Source organism: Antedon bifida, chromosome 5 (assembly GCF_963402885.1).
Source record: "Antedon bifida chromosome 5, ecAntBifi1.1, whole genome shotgun sequence".
NCBI lineage: Eukaryota > Metazoa > Echinodermata > Crinoidea > Comatulida > Antedonidae > Antedon > Antedon bifida.
In genome coordinates, this window is record NC_136230.1 from 13,277,747 (window position 1) to 13,297,040 (window position 19,294).

The 19,294-nt window shown below is 31.9% G+C and overlaps 2 protein-coding genes across 2 annotated transcripts; both read right to left on the minus strand.

Moving 5' to 3' along the window:
• Nucleotides 1-358: 358 nt before the first annotated feature.
• Nucleotides 359-4,261, minus strand: LOC144842364 (uncharacterized). The gene is made up of 6 exons (XM_078698816.1): nt 4,229-4,261; nt 3,784-4,089; nt 3,259-3,336; nt 2,816-3,017; nt 2,274-2,303; nt 359-1,806 (listed from the first exon to the last, which is right to left on the minus strand). The coding sequence occupies exons 1-6, from the start codon at nt 4,259-4,261 to the stop codon at nt 1,553-1,555; spliced, it is 903 nt and encodes a 300-aa protein (XP_078554942.1). The 3' UTR covers nt 359-1,552.
• Nucleotides 4,262-4,355: 94 nt separating this feature from the next.
• On the minus strand, nt 4,356-18,506 carry LOC144842366 (uncharacterized). The gene is made up of 15 exons (XM_078698817.1): nt 18,462-18,506; nt 17,967-18,069; nt 12,910-12,945; nt 12,359-12,524; nt 11,481-11,581; nt 10,528-10,640; nt 10,381-10,411; nt 9,909-10,006; nt 8,969-8,993; nt 8,042-8,217; nt 7,504-7,593; nt 7,170-7,349; nt 5,709-5,951; nt 5,046-5,240; nt 4,356-4,578 (listed from the first exon to the last, which is right to left on the minus strand). Exons 1-15 carry the CDS (start codon nt 18,504-18,506, stop codon nt 4,375-4,377), a joined length of 1,806 nt encoding a protein of 601 aa, XP_078554943.1. The 3' UTR covers nt 4,356-4,374.
• Nucleotides 18,507-19,294: the final 788 nt, after the last annotated feature.

A 19,294-nucleotide genomic window follows, 5' to 3' on the forward strand; every position in this document is an offset into this window, starting at 1 on the left:
ATTGCCTTGTTAATGATTTAATAATACACTGTATAATGGTTATTGATGTACATACGGTGCATGTATGGATGATCTTATTGAATTGTAAAATAATCTTAAAGATAAATATGAAACTTTTTATTTAAAAAAAACCCTATAAAATCAAAATATGAAAAGAAACAAAACAAAAAATGAATTTGTTTTTTTATTGAATTGATATGTAACCATGATATACTAATTCTAATAAAGATTATTATGTACTAAAAATTAAATAAAGGTTAGAGAGTGAATCTCACAAAAGACCAAACAAACTACAGCAAAATTCCAAAATACTTATTAGTAACCCAACAGCTTTTAAAATTAATTTGAATACATCATATTATATATAACAACATTGTTTCTAATACGATAGAAGATCCAAGCTATTTATTATGCTATACAATTGATTTATTATTATTTATATAATTTATATTAAATAAATCATTCAGAAAAAGTTAAATACAGTATGTTTCTGTTCAATAAACAATTAATCTTAACAATAACATGATAGAGAGAAAGAGAGGGGGATTTCATTTAATTATATTGATTTCTTTCTATTGTTGACAAAATATACATGTATAAAATTCCTTCACTTGCACTGATGGAAGGGCTAGTGTTGCCCGAAAGCTCTGCTAACTTTTCTGGCTGTTTTACTTTATCGTTTTGATTTAGCTTTTCGCTTTTTTTTTAAATCTCCATTGAGATCCAGCCATTGATACCCACAGCATTGTCATTTTTTCAGTAATTTGCCTTTGGATGTATATTAATATAAATATATTTACTTGACCAAGCACATGAAGATTTAATTACTCCTTGTGAAACAGCTTGTTATGAAGTGTTAACAGATTCAAATTATACCTAGCGTCTATATAACAACTATATGCATTGTAAAAATTCAATATAATAAATGTAGATTATATAAACTATGTTTTCAATATACACAAATAAAATAGAGTTTAAAATGGTTATAACCGCATACATATTTTGGTATATGTACAATTCTGAAAATTACAGAATGATTTGATGAAGATGTTCCCAACTGATACTGAACTAAGAGCATATACAACGACTTTGATAATGTACTTGAGAATTGTTGTGTATACCGACCAGTGGTGATGCTGGTTGTGTATTTGATGAAGGCGATGATTTACCCGATTAACGATGGTGTACACCGTCCAATGGTTATCTTACTAACGAAGCTGATGTTGTCTTTTAGGAAGGTGATTCTATACCTGACGAAGGATGGTGTATACCGGCCAGTGGTGATGTTACCGACAACGCTGACGGTGTACTCGACGAAGGCGACGATTTACCTGACGAATGATGACGTATACCGACCAATGGTGATGTTCCCAACGAAAATAATATACCTGATGAACGATGGTGTATACTTGAAGAGTAGGCTTGTTGCTGTCTAGGGGTGCAAACATTGTACATGTGGAACACCCGAAACCTGCACATTCCAGTCCGCGTCCGTGTATACCGACCTGGTGATGCCGCCAAGGAAAGATAAGTTAGGGTTCAGTTTCAAACATTACGTACGTTCGAATTGGTCAGCTAGGTCTTTTCTGTCCGTCTGCGTTAGAGCTTCTGTAAGCAGTGAACGTTTGGACTTCTTATGCCACGCCTCTAACATGCTTTGCATTGCTCCTTGTATGTTACCAAGATTGTCTTGTTTAAATTTATAAAGATTATCTGTCGTGAAACCAAGACGTAATCCTAGTTGTTCCCATTCACGGCCCAGGTTTTTGGCTAGATCATTTAATTCTCTGTCCGTTAGGTCTGAATCTAAAAAAAATGTCAATTAAACAAGATAATAAATCAGATCAAATTCTAGACATTTAGTAGTAATTGTTGTATTTGAACTGTCAATCCATCGATGCAATATCAATCACATTAAATAAAACGAACTTGTGTAAACGACATTCTTTAAACAATTTATTATTATTATATTAGTTATTGAATGTTAATTTGTTGATAAATCTAGATGCATTACAGAGAATTGAGTGAATATTGTCTTTGATGGCGACTATAAATGACGCGTGACCATTATTCTAGTAAGTAGCTTTTCATTTTTTTAGGTGGCGTCTAAATCTACCGACAAAATTGCCAAATTGTGCCATTCCCAGTAGATTTCCATCAATTATCCTCAATACTGATCAACAATTATAGGAGGACACGTATACCATACGGGGATTTTACCGAAATGTTTGTGCCTTAATCTGTAAGATCAATTCGCACTTAATGTAACTAACCTGTAGCCTCAGTAACATCATTCGGTGTATCTATGTAAAAGAAATGTAGGCCTACGTATTAGTAAACATCTCAACTATAATTTTATTATTATTTAAAAACAAATGTAAGCCTTACAATTAATTAATTTACTTTATAAAACGTTTACATAATACTGTGGCTGGATCAGTATAAACCCCATATTATACTAAATAGAGTGGTTGTTTTTTAGTTAGTGCAGTGAGAATAAACCTTAACTCCAAGTCGAATTGTGAGTGTTTCTACATTGACAAGCAGCTAATCAATTAAACTGTGAAAGTGACCAAATAACACAAATTAGACGTTTCTGATATGATATCGTACCTAACTATAAATGCTACGTTTAAAATCCTATTTCGCACGTTTATTGAACTTTTGACTATTATTGTATAAACAACAAAATAATAAAAATAAATACAATTCAAAACATATAAAAGATTCAAAATATAAACACTATAATCCATAAACCAGTTTCTACGTTATTTGTTCTCTATATTTTACTGTAGTAGCCTATCTTTAAACGTACCGCCAAAGAGTCGCTTGTAACGTGTAACATCCATGCCATCTCTGTTGCATGGCAACATGTCATCCTGGAAATCTCCAAGAATTTGCATGTGCTTCTTTTCAGATGTCTCGCTACAATCGCATGGAATGCATCTGTGGAAGTTAATCCCCCTCCTACCACCGTCTTTGGAATGTCCAAATGACATCTCAATCATTGACAACACCTTTAAAAAAGACAAGAAAAGAAACGCATTTGCAGACAACTGTTTATAAAATTAGGAAGTCTATCGTTAGCAAAAGTTATACAAAATTGATTATTATCCCTTTTTAAAATAAAATAATTGTAGGTTTAACATTGTAACATGGACCTAATAAATACAATATGTTTACTTATCGAGTACTTACAAAAAAGCCTACAATATAATAGGTAAATCCTTCCTATGAAATAAACAAATAAATACATACCTCTTTACATGCTTCGGGAGTGGGTTCACATACTGTGTTTATTGTTTTCCTAATTGCCTTTCTACGTGTAATAGTTACCTAATATTTTAAAAGCATACAGTATATTGGTATGTGCATAGCAAACGTTATGAATGAATGTCCTGGCATAATATATACTTTATCTTGTCCAAAGTTGTGTAAGCTAAATGTGATTGTGGCAAACACTATTGACAGATTGTTGTTTATGTTTTTTATAAGGCATATATCGTTTTAAATCAATAATCGGTATTGGTATTTGTTAGAACATAAAGTTTTTTTTCTGCGTTTTACATTATTTTTGTTCACTTTTGATAGTACAATTAATGACAGTAATAATGTTTTGAAGTTTCTCTGATGCTTATAAATATCTATGGAAGACGAAGGCGTATCACTGTGAGTGCGTGCAATTGTGGAAAAGTGCTGATACCGCGTCGATGGTGCCGGAAAGTCGTAATACAATTTCAACAATTAGATGTTACTTGAATTACTGAAAATAATATATCATACCTTTAACAGGAACTTTCGCTCATTCTTCTTAGTTACGAATTTGACAAGAGACAAGATCACGTGATGAAATTGGTCAAAGTAGAGTTCGGCATGATCATGCGTTAATACTGGGTCATCTCCGGTTTCCTTCTGATATTTGTTAATGAACTCAATAACTAAATATGGAAACACTACGTCAGGCAGATATCCACAAAGGTCGTAATAGATACTGATAGATTGGCTGTCATCAGGGATAGATCTCACTTCACTGGATGCAGTATCAAAAGAAAGTCGCAGAGGCACAAAAAACTTGACATCTGCTGATTCCTGAAATATTAATTGCAAATGTTGGAAAAATATAAGACGCCATTTAATTGAAATTGTACACACAATAATAAATGTAGTATGAATAAAAAAATATGTAGTGCACTAAACCTAATTTGGTTATTATTTTGATCAAAACAACTTGCAACACAAACACACATAAGCCAGGAAACATTATCAACCGGGTTATAATATAATATCCATATACAAATGTTTGGTATGATAATTATATAAAAGACAAAGATCTATTTCTGCGATTGTCAACCCAAATATCCAAGTTAGTTCGAGTCAAGTACAAACAACCCATACCGTTGCCGTGACTTGACTAGTAGAGGTTATCTTCCTACAAATGAAACCAAGTCGAATCATTAACTCTACGAGGTATTGGAACTTCTCCATATCAATACCCTGCTCCTCCCACAATTTGTGTAACAACGTTTCATCCAGTATGCCTTTGTTAAGGTTCCAAAAGGCTTCACGGTACATACCTGTCTAAAATAGAATACAAAATAAATATTATGATTTTTGTGTTTCTGTATAAGGCACAATACATTCTATGGTGAAAAGTAATAATACGTATTTTTTTGGATGGATAATTAGATCATCAGCAAAAAATATCAATAATATATCAGTGTAATATTTATCTTGTAGTTGATAAATAAATGAAACCGTCGCAGGTTTGAGACGTTGTAGAGAAAGAAGTACCAACCTACTACGAGCTATGAAGCTCAAATTTCATATGATATTTAAAATAGATGTCGAAATAAATTAAAACAGAATTTGATATTCTAAATGGAAGTTTATTAAACCAAAAAACGAAACAGACATCATAAGAGTTTACAGAAAGAGAGAAAGTAAAAAGAGCAACCGTTTACATTGAGACAAATGATAATAAAACTAAGTTGTTCACAATATCCTTCTTAAAGGAAAATGTCAGCCCGTACTATGAGGTAACTTACTGGAAAGTCAGGTGGAATCACAGTGACAAACGCGGTGATAACTTTAACCAATCCCATAGGATCTACCACCACTTCGTCTTTTAATGATTCATTATCAGGCATGTAGATGATGTCACCAAGATCATACAGGAAGTTAAGGAGGGCCGACTGTTGATTTTCATCAAGAATTCCGCTTTTTCTTGCCAGTACTTTAACCTGAAAAGTGTAAAGCAAAATACAAAAATCTAATTGTCTTTTCTTGCATCGTATCGGTCACCGTTATATTTTATTACAGATCTACTGTGTATGTACAAGATTAAACCTGTGTTTGTGCCTAAGATGACAGTTACAAGATTCGAACCTGAGATAAAGCTAGCGTTCATAAGATAACTCAGATACTCTAATCGTTCGTCTTCGAAGAAGGTATATTATAAGCCTCATTGTTGTAATATGATATGGGACTACAGTATATAATTATCTACTATTACTGCAATAGTAAAAATGTGTAATACGAGCAGTTTTAAGGGTTTTTTTTCTTTTTACTATAAATACATATTTATAATGTACATTTTAAAAGAATTTTAACAATTTAAAACCGTATGTCAAAAAATGTACCATTTTAAAATATTGATTGCACAATGTTAATGTAGTGGTACAATAATGGATACTTCTCTTCAAATTTACCTCATCTAAAGTACATATCAGCTTCTCCACCCGTAGATTATATATTTCACATCGAAAGCGCATCCACTTCAACGGAATAATCTTTCGTAATTGGTTCATGAGCTTAATAATTTCTTTTTTAAGATCATCAAAGCTCTTATCAGTAGTTGCTTCACTGTTCTCAACAGCAAACATTCGATGTACATGTTTTTGGTACGGTTTCCCTATCAGAGCCTCATCAATCTTCTTTAACAACTTCTTTGACTGAATTTAAACAAAAACACAAACAAATCTGGTTGTATCATATCTAAAATTGTGAAGATTTATCAATATAAAATACCGTACAGGTTATACATGCAATATTAAACATGCTATGTCATTTATTTGTTTGTGTATGGAACACCCACATTCGTAGTGATCGACCAGAAAATGTTCATCATGTATAATTTGGCTTTTCTGAATGAAACGCTAACATTGAATAAATTTCACAACAGTCTACATACATACAATTGATTAACATTTTATGCATATAATAACCTACCGTATAGATTGTCTTAAATTTACGTTTTATGGTAAATCATGATAAAAAGAGAGAAACATATTAACCTGTAGATCGCGTCGAATGTCTCTCTCATGGACGGTCTTTAGGCCTAGCCTAGCTAGGTTTTGTTTGTCTTTGCTGCATTAATTGGCTGAATTGATCGATCGAAAATGGGTGAATCGCAGAAGAATAAGGCCATATATACATGGCTGCAGTCGCGTGCTCAAGTTAGTGTTTACCGACTAACCGACCGACCAACCGACCGACATAGTGGGCTGTAGAGTTGCATTGCATGCGACTAAAAATGAAAATATCAATCCGATTTATAGCGGGCCACTTAGATTAAAATCGATTATAAAATCGACTTATTTTTTACATTTTTAACCGTTTAAAGACCAAAAAAGTTATCGCAATAGGACCATATAGTATATGTTTGTAGATTAAATATAGTTTTTGACCTTAAATTAGATCTAAAAAACGTAGGGAATGGAATTTTTTACAAATATTTAACTGGAAAACACGTTAACCAGAATATAAAAAGTTGCCATATGAATGTATCTACTATTACAAGTCAGATCACCGGTACCGGGTTGATGTTTTATAATGCAATTCCGAAGAAACTTCATCGCGCCTTCTACCATATTTCTTTCACATAATTGAATTGGTGTTTAACGGTCATCGACTTTTAAATCGTTGCAAAGTGTACTAATACATGTTAGCTTATTGTTGAATGTTAGACAAATATTAACTAAAATAAATAAAAAACTTAAATTGTTTAGGAATCAAATATTGGCACCTAGGCCTAATGAATGGACATATCTATTAAAACAATTAATCCAAACATAATGGCATTATCTACTTTGGAATATATTTTACATCTTGTTTATATGTGCATAAAATCAACAGTAATGTATCTAGAATTGAGTACGAATATAACATACCTTGTCATTTCGTTCCTTTTCCGTGTCTCCAAGCTTTCCTTTGTGCGTACCCACAATAAGAATAACAGGCAAATGAACTTTCTCTTTTATATTCTCAATAACTTTACGGCTATGAGAATAAACTGAGAGAATCGATGATAATATGAATTGGAGATTGGTCCAATGGTGTACACGTTTGCGCTAAACAATTTGAAATACATATATTTTTTTATAAACATATTATGACAAACAACATACATCTCAACATTTGTTTTTACAATTAAACAAATCAATAAATCTTGCAAGGGCGTACAGTATGAGGAAGTACTGTACGTAAAGATTTAACAATACTTACCCCATTTGAATCCAAAACAATGGCAGGATCATTAAGGTCTTTAGTTAAATCGAATACGACCAGATACACTGCATTTAATGTCATAAGGAGCTAAATTTTAAAAACCATAAAAACAATTATATCAGAATAAAATGATAACAGTAACATTAATTAATATATACAAATACTACATTTATATGCATTGAATGGGAAGAGTATTCCAATGAGTTTAATGATTCCATAGAGTAACAAATTAAATATGTTCTCATTTAACGAATACAAAACATTCTTTATTTTCTTATACATGCATGGCATGTCCTAAAGTAAACATTTTATTCCACTACGTTCATATTGAATCGAAAGTTTCGGCTATTGAAATCAATCAATTTTCAATTACCTTTGATTTCTCATAATTTCAACCTGTTTATGTACATATATTCAACAATTTCTAATGGAAATTAAAGGGTGGATAAGAATACAAAACAAAAACTAACGCTTTTTAAACTTAAGGCAATTTATAGAGAACAATAATTCAATGCAGTCTCATAGGTCTACTTACACGAAGAATTCCATGGTAGATCGGCTGTCCTCCGTGATCCATTATTTTAAACATGTTTTTCAAAGGAGACATCTCTGCTTCTTCTTCAAAAATATCCTGAATGATATCTTTATCCAGTTGATCACGTACATGAAATGACGCATTTTCTGGAACGTCGTTTTTGGTCAAATTCAACTCTTTTAAATATAATTCAATAAATAGATAAATAAATAACGTTAAAATAAGCACTGTATTAGTATTGTCATCTCAAAATAATTATTATAATGAACTTAACAACATCACTTGCATTGACATCATCATTGTCAACAAAATCGTCAGCGTCGTTGTCATCATCATCGTCAATAGGGACTTTTAGATTTTCATGTCGATTATGTCGACTAATTCAATATGACGTCAGTTTATGGTATGGTATGGTGCCACATTATGAGAACTTGTTCAGTGGAATTTTGTCGTTCGCTCTCATACATTCGTACGAGTGAACGTATAACTTCATAGCACTGCAAAGGTATACCAAAAACATGGCGGAGAATGATCTCGTGATGATTTTCTGAGAATATAGTAAAGTTCATTTCAATTAAATAATATTTGCAAACTGTAAATGAGTGATTTTTATTGTTTACTTAAATAATTAGTGGATTTTTTAAGACGTTTTTTCATTAGTATTCACTCAACGATGTGCAATTATTTCACAATTGTAAATCAACAAACAAAACACACCTTTTTAAAACATTATTTAATTGTTAAAAACATTTTAGTAATAAATTTGGGAACATTGATATAAAAAATACAATGTTATTGGCAAACTATGTATGTTAATGAAAAAGAAAATGTGTTAAAAGAGAAATGTTAAAAAATGAATACAAAATAATAATGTTTATATGGAAATAAAAGTGGGATGAACCCACGTAAGACAAAAACAAAACACACCTTCTTCAGTTGACTCATTGCTTTTCTGAAAAGCAAAAACAAAATGTATGATATTGTAAATATCCAGCTAAATTACTTGAATTATTGTCTTTAGGTTGTCATTAGTTTTAAACTAAACAACACAAAGTTTTCTTTAAAATAATTGTACGCTTGTGCAATTTTAAGAAAATGTCAGGTGAATTGTAGATCCACTGCCTGTTCTATAAAAATATAAGAAAAAGAATATCTACCCAATCTGAATGTACAAAAGCTTAAACATAATATTTTTGTTAAAAATAACTTACAACAAATTCATTTTTTTGCATTATATTTAGTTAAATATTAAGAAAAGACATTTCTGTATGTCCGAAAATGAATATGATTTCCTAATGTAAAATTGGCCAGAGGCTTTTCTTTATCAAATTTATTTTTATCTATTTTTATTTATTTATTTAATCACACTTTTGTTTAAATTACAAGACCAGCCAATTCTGGCTCATGAAAGAACAAGTAACAATAAACAAATGAAATCGAATAAACAAATGAAATGATCTACAGTATTATGAAAATGTCAGAGTAGTTGGTTAATGCAGTGATGTTTGCTTTTACTTCGTGTTCACATCGGATGACTTGTTTAGTACATAACTCCTTTCCCTCCATGAGCCCAGTGTGCAGGACCATGATGATCAGAACACTGTGGGACACTATATTAACACTACTTACTGTAGAAACGGCTTCCGATGGAACGTAATGATAGTAAAGTCTCTTGCCTAAGCACTATGACACAGAAAATGTTCTCACATACAACAAGTCTGATATCACTTGCCATTATATCATATCGGTATCTGAAATGCATTACTTCAGTGCTGAGATCCAGTGTTAGTACGATACATCACCTTTTTATGTTTTCTAACTACCCCTAGCTAATATAAATAATTTGCTTTTGTTAGTGTATACGTACGTGTTCAAATGAAGCGGCAGCCTTAGACTCTTCTACTACAACCTCTTCTTTAACTTCTATCTTTCTTTTCACATTTACTTTAGCAATTTTTGGATTACCTGCACATTAATTTAAGTGTTATATTAATCATTTATCTATATTCTGGAGTGAACAACATTCTATGAGAACTACAAACGTAGTACAGTTAATCACACAATTTATACACAGCACGTTTGTTTATGTATAATTTAACGATTGTTCATAAACATAAAGCATAGACATTGACAATTATAAAAACAAAATACGTTTTAAGCCTCATGTGTTATTCGGATTAAATCATATATCCATTTAAGTTTGATCCTGTATTCCTAATGTATCTATGGTAATGGGAAAAATTGAGAAACACATTTTCTACTGGACTTTGCGAATTGTCTTTTTGAAAAAAAAGTAACATATTTTAGGTTTACACGATGTAAAAAATAATGAAACGTACCACTGTTCGAGGCTGTTTCGTTAGTCACAACCTAAACGAAATAATAATTAATTATATATTATTTAAGAAGGTAAAGTCATGCTGGTTTCATAGTTTGTAATTCTAAGGTATAGAACTAGCCTAAATATTTATATTGTATATACGTACTTTTTCCAAAGAGGACCCAACCTTACGTTCTTCTACTACAACTTCTTTTTTAACTTCTATTATCCTTTTAATATTTTCTTCGGCATGTTTTCGAAAAAATGAAGTTGGATCATCTAAAAAGTAATTAAAGTTTAAATATGTTTTTAATTTTTAATGTTTAATTATTCGGTTCAGACAGGGTTTTAAATAAAATGTTTAAAGAAAACGACAAAAGAGTACTGTACATCCTACTACAGTAGTATGGCCATCTAACGGTAGGTAAACACAAAGTTCAACCTTATCCGTTGTGTACGGATACGTATGCGTATATACGTGAGTTTGCCCAAACTCTCTCGCATCATTACGTGTAATTCAAATGGAAAAGGATATTAAACGGTTCTTTTTGAACAGTATGCTTTTTATAAAACTGTTTGAAAATGTTGTGCATGTTAGGCTTGTAACGTGACCAACCTGCGTTCTCATAAATTCCGAGCCTAGCTAAAATACGATTATAAATTTCAAAGGGAAAAGTGTAGTAGAACATCTGAAATCTAAGCAGGGTTTCAATTGGCACCAACTTGGAATTGAAAATAATTGTGTTTGTGCGAGCAATACAACTTCACAAACTCTGTCGATTATTCGTCGAAATTGAAGCACTTTTAATCGTTACAATAAAATACAATTTGCTTAATACATAGTTATATTGTTCGTCAAGATAATTACATGTTGTCTTATCCCAGAGTTTATTTATAGAAACATCTCTGAGGTTCTATTTAAAAAAGAAACATATTAAAATAAAAGAAGGTTATTTATTTAATGTAAGAGAAATTGGTATGATTTATTCTATAGTAAACTTTTATTCAGAGGTATGCAGTAATATCTATGTGATGTGATAAATTGACTTCCCAACCCATTCAATGCAATACTAATTTTATTTTGTGTGTGATGGATGGTCTACAAACGATAAGTTTTACCACTTTCTTCATCCTCTGTCCATTTGGTGAGTTCTTTAGCATTTGTTTCTACAGTTTTGATCACAGAAACACCATCTGTGATCTCGTGGTTTTCGTTAAATCTGAAAAATATTCGAATATATACAAAACATTTAGCCATCATAGTGTGAATTATAGAAGCTCCATAATTGAATAAATGACTAATATCTTAGGACAAGTAATGCATATTGCATTCATTTTTTAGTTTGGTTTGGTATTTATGAGAACAGAATGGACATCCAAATCTCATACGGGGCGCTAGGCCTACTACTACAGTATGTCTAGAGAAAATAACATAAATGTTACAGTTCAAAACACCTACATTTTACAAAATAAACTAAATAATATCTCTCTATATTCCTATATAAACGTGCACGTTATATTAACAAACTCAAAACGGGGTTCAATCCCTTGACTTTAAGATTGGAAAGCTAAAATAGAGGAAACACTATCGTGAACACTGTAATAAATCTCCAGAGTTATGGAAAGGGAAAGCATTTAGTAATTTTATAACATAAATACATACGTGTACAGTATTATATTAGGCCTACATCAAAAATACATTGTAAATAACATTTAAAAAACTGAAAAATAATAATAATAAACAAATTCTACAGTCAAGATTAATATAAATTAATTGTTAATATTCACATCTGGAAGATGGCCTCGTTTTTTACGATTTTCTATTATTGAATAAAATGTTAATATAATAATTTTAAAAAGGGCGCCGCCTCCCGTTTCATCCAATTGCACAAGTGTGAATGTAGGCCTACAATAGCATCGAAAATGGCTCTCATACGAACTGCGCGCTTATGAACATTAACATTATGTTCGTGATATCATTCTTAATTGCTACTTACTTGTTTCCAATGCAAGCGTTGACAAGACAAGTTTTGCCAACACCTTCCTGTCCAATTACTTTAACCATTCCAAGATTCACTTCAATTTTACCTTCTGTTAATGCTTCAATGTAAGTCTTCTCTACAAGCTTACCACGAGCAGTAATCGCATATGGAATATCTAGATCTGTTAATTATGTAATTTAATACAATGTTAAAATGAACATTACTGTTTTTGAGTAAATACATTATAATAACGTTGGTGTACAATGCTATGAACTTTATCAAGTCTAAGCTAAACTCATTCAAAGGTGTCTCATGTTATATTGTATATTAATTCGGATTTATAATAAGTAGCATAGATAATTAAAATACACTCAAGTCAATCGTATTCGAAGTTATAATGTGTTTGTAGCCTAATAATATTACATTACATGGTAAAACAATTAACGTAGTATGTAATTTGATGAAATACGATCAATCACTAGAATTTATAAAAGCAATAGTAGTCTTTATTTAAAGACCAAATACATTATGCGCATGTAAGCGTATGAAATAAAAACAAATCATACCTGGCGATGTAATATCTATGTCTGGCAATGGTCCACCTAAAACAAAGTTAGAATATAAGGAATTTAAAGTAATAAATTATTATAGTTTATACACAGCACAGGTTCTTTCTTTTAACTAAGGATGTGGTATATAGATGTGGGTAGATTTCAGAGTAATAGAAGTGTTAGGATGATATGAATGGTATATTGTTTCCAAAGGGTAATTAAAAAGTGAATGTTAGTCAAGGGCGCGCGAAACTTTATCAAAGTTCCAACCACAGTTATAATTTACACTTTACTTCTGTAGACCAACGAGTATATCTAATAGTGGAACCACAAACATGTAGGATAGGCTAATTTCTAATTGGCAACCAATAGGAATTCAGAATGTTTTTAGTTGTTTACTAAGATGCATACTAGCACACTTCATTGTTAAATTAGCCGTTCAATAGTACAATAGTACAAACTTTTTAATCTACCCACCAAGCCATCCCTCGGCATCATCCAACACCTAACTTAAACACATGCGCTACTCATATGGTACTCATTTTATTCGCTCATTTGGCTGGTATAATTCTGGGGAATAAATTACTTTGCCCCAAATTCCTCAATTTACCTAACGGATGACGGATGTCACTTACATCCTTACCGATATAGGCTACTTAATAACAACCATTTGATTTACTGGCTCCTGTGACAACACACTGGACCTTTAATACAGCGATGTCATATGCGTGGTAGCCCCCAAGAGGCCAACATGTAGTTTATTATTAAGCTTTAGTAGTAGTATTTAGCATTGCTTGTACAGTATCAGTAGAAATAAATATTATGTATTGTTAAATACAGTATGTATACTGTACTTGTGTGTAAAAAAGTAAATGTGTAAATAAAAGTACATGAAGCATTTAAGATAAAGTAAAAACCTCAAACCTCACTCACGAAACAACTTACTGGTGTAAAATGGGTGAAGCGTTGGAACCAGTTATTTGTAGAGGCATCACCCATCACCAACAAAATGTACACACTAAAAATGGCTGGTTTTTATATATTTGTTAAATTGATTTGTTTCTTGTAAAGCGGGCTATAAATGCGTTAAAAGATAGTATGTATAATTATTTTCTCAAACCCAAAGACAACAGTATAAACTACACAGTAGCTAGTTAGGTATAAGAAATAAAAACATTGATTAAAGATCACGGTCCTGTTCGTGGTTGAAATGTGTTTTTATTGTTTGATTTTGATATTGTATTTTTTATATTGCACAGGTTTTTGTTTGTTTGTTTTTATTACTGTATAGAAAATAGATTTGTACAGTGTGTACGTTATTTGTAATGTATTATTATTGTCATAGTTTTGATTATATATTTGTTATATTAATAATTATATGTATGTATGCATATTTTGTTATTGTTATTATTCAAACAATAATTATAAATATCTCAAAATTTAATTTGATTCTATTAATAATGTTAAAGAATATAATGTGATTATAAGTAAATTAAAAAATCTATAATCTGTTTTGAAGAGTATCGAGTCAAGAAACTTGTATTAATAATAAGCATTGGTTGAGAATTTACTTATATTGTTATTATTTTTATTTTAATATCTCAAAATGTATTTCTTAAATAATCCCAATTTGATTCTATTAATAAAATGTTAAAGAATATAATGTGATTTTAAGTAAAAATCTTTAATCTGTTTTGAAGAGTATCGAGTCAGAAACTTGCATTAATAACAATCATTGGCTGAGAGTTTACTTATATTGTTATTTATTTTACTTAAAAAAATAAACAAGTAAAAATAAAACAATGTAAAACATTACAAACTAAACTAGTACAGGAAAGATATGCTCAGAATCAGTAAAAGGTTGAAAAAATTGCAACAGAATTTTTTTCACCACAATGCATTTCTATAAGGTCCCTATATGAACATACTAAAAGTCTAGAAAAATCCAGGTAGGGGAAATAGGTTTTTTTAAACAAAATGGCCGCCAATGGCGAAAAACGTCTAAAAATGAACAAAAAACATATATTGTATATCTAATTACCACTTGATAGCAGTTTTTATAATGCTTTTTATATTTCTTTAGTGTCAAACATTTAAACTGCAATATACATACTAATTTAAGTGCTATTTAGCAGCAAAAACACACATTTAAGTATCAAGATATCACCACGGTTATAATAATAGACAACGTAGTCTTATGCATTATAGTGCAGGACTACGGTGTCTAATAAAACAGTTCATTTACATTTGTACTGTCACAACAATAGAATTATACAATTTTACAATCTATTAATCCATTCATTTTCATTGTCCAGTTATCATCCTCTGTCTATAGGTAGGAATTAAGCATGTGCTGATGCCGTGGTATTCGTCACAAACAGTGGCACTGGTGGTAAATTTGTCATCAATGGACACATCACGCCATTTGTAACTTTCCATCCCCCATTCTGTGGGTTGAAGAGTATTTTCTATCTATTGCTGTACCATGGTAATATACACGCAGGGAATGACATTTTGCAGCATTTGTTGTTGGGGGAATAGACTTTATTTCAAGTGCTGTTTTGCTTTTTGCTACTTTCTCCCAGAACGTATTCCTCCATACAGCATATGGCTACCAATGCCAATTCCTCTGATGCGATGGTTTCTTTTTTTTGGAGACGTTTGGTTTTACAGAGTTTGTAAGCATACTGCTGCCCAGGTGTTATGACATTTTAAGACTAAAACCTTTTCCTATACCAAATAGATGGGATGTAGTATCACATCCCTGGATTCCATGTATAAAAAGCAAATTAATTTTTACAGAGCTTCACACCAAGGAAAGACTTTACATGCATTCACAGTGCTCCCTTATCGAGAACATACGGTATTAAATCAATGAATGAAGCAACCGTGACAGAATATTAATTTAAGAGGAAAGAACATATTATTACACATGGGTCAAAATCAACCATATTCATCAATAGAGAAGCAGTGCACATTCCCTAACATATACTATTTCATCATTGATGATGATGTGAGACAGTCATACACAATGCATCATTTGTTGAAAAAGAACCTTGTACTTTTCCTGCAGCCCTCTTTTACTCCATTGACTCCATACACATACTGCCTACTGTATGTTATCAATGGGGGAGCACTGCTACATCAAACCTCTTGGCCCGAAACAGCAACATTTCAAGACATTTATTATGTACCATGTATGTTTGTTACGTTATGTGAAGGCAAAGCAAACTCTTGTGTTTAATGGCTATAAGTATGGGCCGTAAGTAAATTTGGTTTAGGAAAAGGTGTTGGTCTTAAAAATCATCACATCACAGTTGGAGTTGTATGTCAAATTCTGTAAACCAAACAGTTTCCAAAAAAAAGAAAACATTGCATCAGGAATTTGGCATTGGTAGCTATATATGGAGGGAAGTCAATGAAGACTTTAGACAGCCCACTTTTCTTTGAGAAAGTTGCAAAAAGCAAATCTATTACCTTGCTGCAAAATTTCCTTTCGTGGGTCTTTATTACCAGGTATAGCAGTGGATAGGAAATACTCTTCAACCCACAGACTAGGGATGGAAAGTATTGATGACAAATTTACTACCAGCACCACCAGAGAAACTATTAAAGTTGATTAGATGTACCTGTAAATAGGGTTGTTTTAAAATGAATTGCAGCTGCAGAAAATATGGTTTGGACTGCTGCTCCACTATTTTTTAAGAATGCCACGGCATCAGCACATGCTCAATTCCCCACCAATAGATGGAGGATGAGATACTGACAAGATGAAAGTGAAATGACCACATTTATTTGAATAAATGCCCTTGGTGGTTGATTTTTAAGGAGGGTAGTGGGGGCGTGTAATCGTCGTGAGGAGTTTATTCGGAGAGAGGCGTTTATTTTTGTGGGTGTAATGTGGTAACATGTATAATCAAATAAATACACCCTTTAGATATGAACAAATACAACACCATCATGTCATTCAGTGAATTCTATTACAAATAGAGATGTGTTAAAATACAATATTGTGTATAATATGCATGTGGCGGGGCGTACATTCGAGGAAATAAATTAAAAATGATGTCCGATGGAGGCGGGGGAGGGCTTGCGGTGGCGTAGGTTATTCAATTTTTCTAAATGTAGCGTTTATCCGAATAAATACGGTAATAGATTGTAGTCCAGTGATGGCGCAAGGATTTTCCCGATGAGTGGGGGGGGGGGGGGGGGGGGGGGGGTGGGGGGTTGAGAGCGCAGCTAGCATCAATTGGCTGGGCCATCAATGGGAGCGCACCCAGAAGTTCCGACAATATTATACCGGTAAAGGGTAGTTTTAGTCACTTTTAAAAATGAAAATTCTTGAAACAGCACTCAATGGGGTATTGTTTTATATTAGGAAATATCATCATATTGTCTACATATACTCCCGAAAATAGCCAATTGGGGAGAGGGGATGGGGGTGGGGGGCGGACAGACTCCCTCACCCTTCCCATATGATCTCCCATTCCTATACTCCTCTCTGCTGGCACCACCAATGTTGTAATATATTGTTATAACAGTACAAATGTATTATTGACTGCGTTTTATATATTATAACAATAGGGATATATCTAGATACTTAAACATTTGTTTTTCGGCCATTTTCTATATAACAGCACTTAAAATAATGTGTATATTGTAGTTCAGATCTTCGAAACTGTAAAGAAATATATAAACCATTGTAAAAACTGTTATAAAGTGGTAATTAGATCTATCATTTATGTTTTTTTGTCCTTTTTTAGGCATTTTTGCCATTGGCGGCCATTTTGTTTAAAAAAACCTATTTCCCCTACCTGGATTTTTCTAGACTTTTAGTATGTTCATATAGGGACCTTACAGAAATGCATTGTGGTGAAATAAATTCTGTTGCAATTTTTTCAACCATATTTCATAGTTTTCCTGTACTAAACCTATTTTAGATAACAAGTGGTGTTTCATTTAAGTTTTTGTGATATTACAGCTGGACATACCGACATTGTTTCAAGATTAGTTGTCAGCTGATTTACACATGTTTACAGCCTACCTGTTAGCCTACTTTGCTATAAACTCACCTTTCAATATGTCAATTATCTCGGCTTTTTGACCTGCCCTTAATTCATTGTCATATTTCTTACACGCGTTTGCATTGTACAAATCTATTACAGATTTGCCATACTGTGTAAATTAAAAATGAATATGTTATGTGTAAAAGAATACATTTTATCATTACATTATTAATCAAAATAGGAATCGAGTCATACTGATACTGATTCTAATGTAATCTAAAAAAACAGAAGACCACTTCGTTTAATAATGTCTGCACGTTTTGTTACATCTTCTAATTTGGTATATAAATATAATTTTCAATCCATTAAACAAACTATTATGACAATTTTTAATATTGTAAATTAGGGCCTATTGTTATTGTTTTTATATTCGTAATTTACTTTTATTAATTATTACATTAAATATAACAAAAACTGTATACACAATTTAACAAAAACATATTATTATTTATAATTTAAATACTAATTACGTAACCTAGTTTGATTAAACATTAAACCAACCTTATCTTCTTTTGAAACGTAAGATTTACCGGAACATTCCTTCATTAGATAGACAATGATGGTTCTGTGTTCGTTGTACGTGAGATCTTCTGAGACACATACATGCAGAAGTGTGCGTTTTTTCTAGTAAATAATATACTATATTTTGTATAAAATATCACTTTGATTTATGTTAATTATTAAAATTAGTAACTTGTATCTTCGTCACAAGAATAACACACAATGACGTCAGATATTTTTCGTTTCGATTTCCTCCGATTGTGAACTCAGTGGGTTTTCAGCAGGAATTGAAAAGTGTAGATAGATCTTTCTATAGATATTTATATTCATAATTGTTAGATGATTAATGGTGAAGGACCCCATCACCTGTCTACAAAATGTACTACTTTCTGTTCACGCAACTTTAGGCCTTCTGTTTTTTAAATGCACTATCAGATCACGATCCATACATGGCTCTTTTTGCCTGATGTAGAGTACCTATTGAGAAGACACATGATGTTCTTCTACTGACATAGCGATTGGAGTGAGTCACGTCTGATTAATTATGGAGCTATAGTTGTGTTATGGATATATCACGCTGTTTTCTTATGTACGGAAGGCCCTGTATCGCCCACTATTGTAACAATCAACCACTAGTGGTTAATGTTACGTTAGGGGTTGATTTTTGTTACGTTAGTGGTTTATGTTACATTAGTTGTTGATTGTTACGTAGTGGGTGATACAGGACCTACTGTAGATGGTTAAAGTTTGCACAATACACAACCACACAGTTGTATTTGTCTTTTGTGTGTACTAATAAAAGTGGTAATGATAACAAGTACGATTCATCGTAA

Excerpts from the sequence above, each read along its gene's own strand:
- LOC144842364 (XM_078698816.1), bottom strand. The coding sequence starts at position 4,261 with ATGTTTCCTGGCTTATGTGTGTTTGTGTTGCAA. Across the intron at positions 4,090-4,228 it reads TATGTGTGTTTGTGTTGCAA|GAATCAGCAGATGTCAAGTT; the intron begins GTTGTTTTGATC and ends TTAATATTTCAG. Across the intron at positions 3,337-3,783 it reads AGCGAAAGTTCCTGTTAAAG|GTAACTATTACACGTAGAAA; the intron begins GTATGATATATT and ends TTAAAATATTAG.
- LOC144842366 (XM_078698817.1), bottom strand. The coding sequence starts at position 18,506 with ATGAAGGAATGTTCCGGTAAATCTTACGTTTCAAAAGAAGATAAG. Across the intron at positions 10,007-10,380 it reads CGAAACAGCCTCGAACAGTG|GTAATCCAAAAATTGCTAAA; the intron begins GTACGTTTCATT and ends ATTAATGTGCAG. Across the intron at positions 4,579-5,045 it reads TGATTCCACCTGACTTTCCA|ACAGGTATGTACCGTGAAGC; the intron begins GTAAGTTACCTC and ends ATTCTATTTTAG.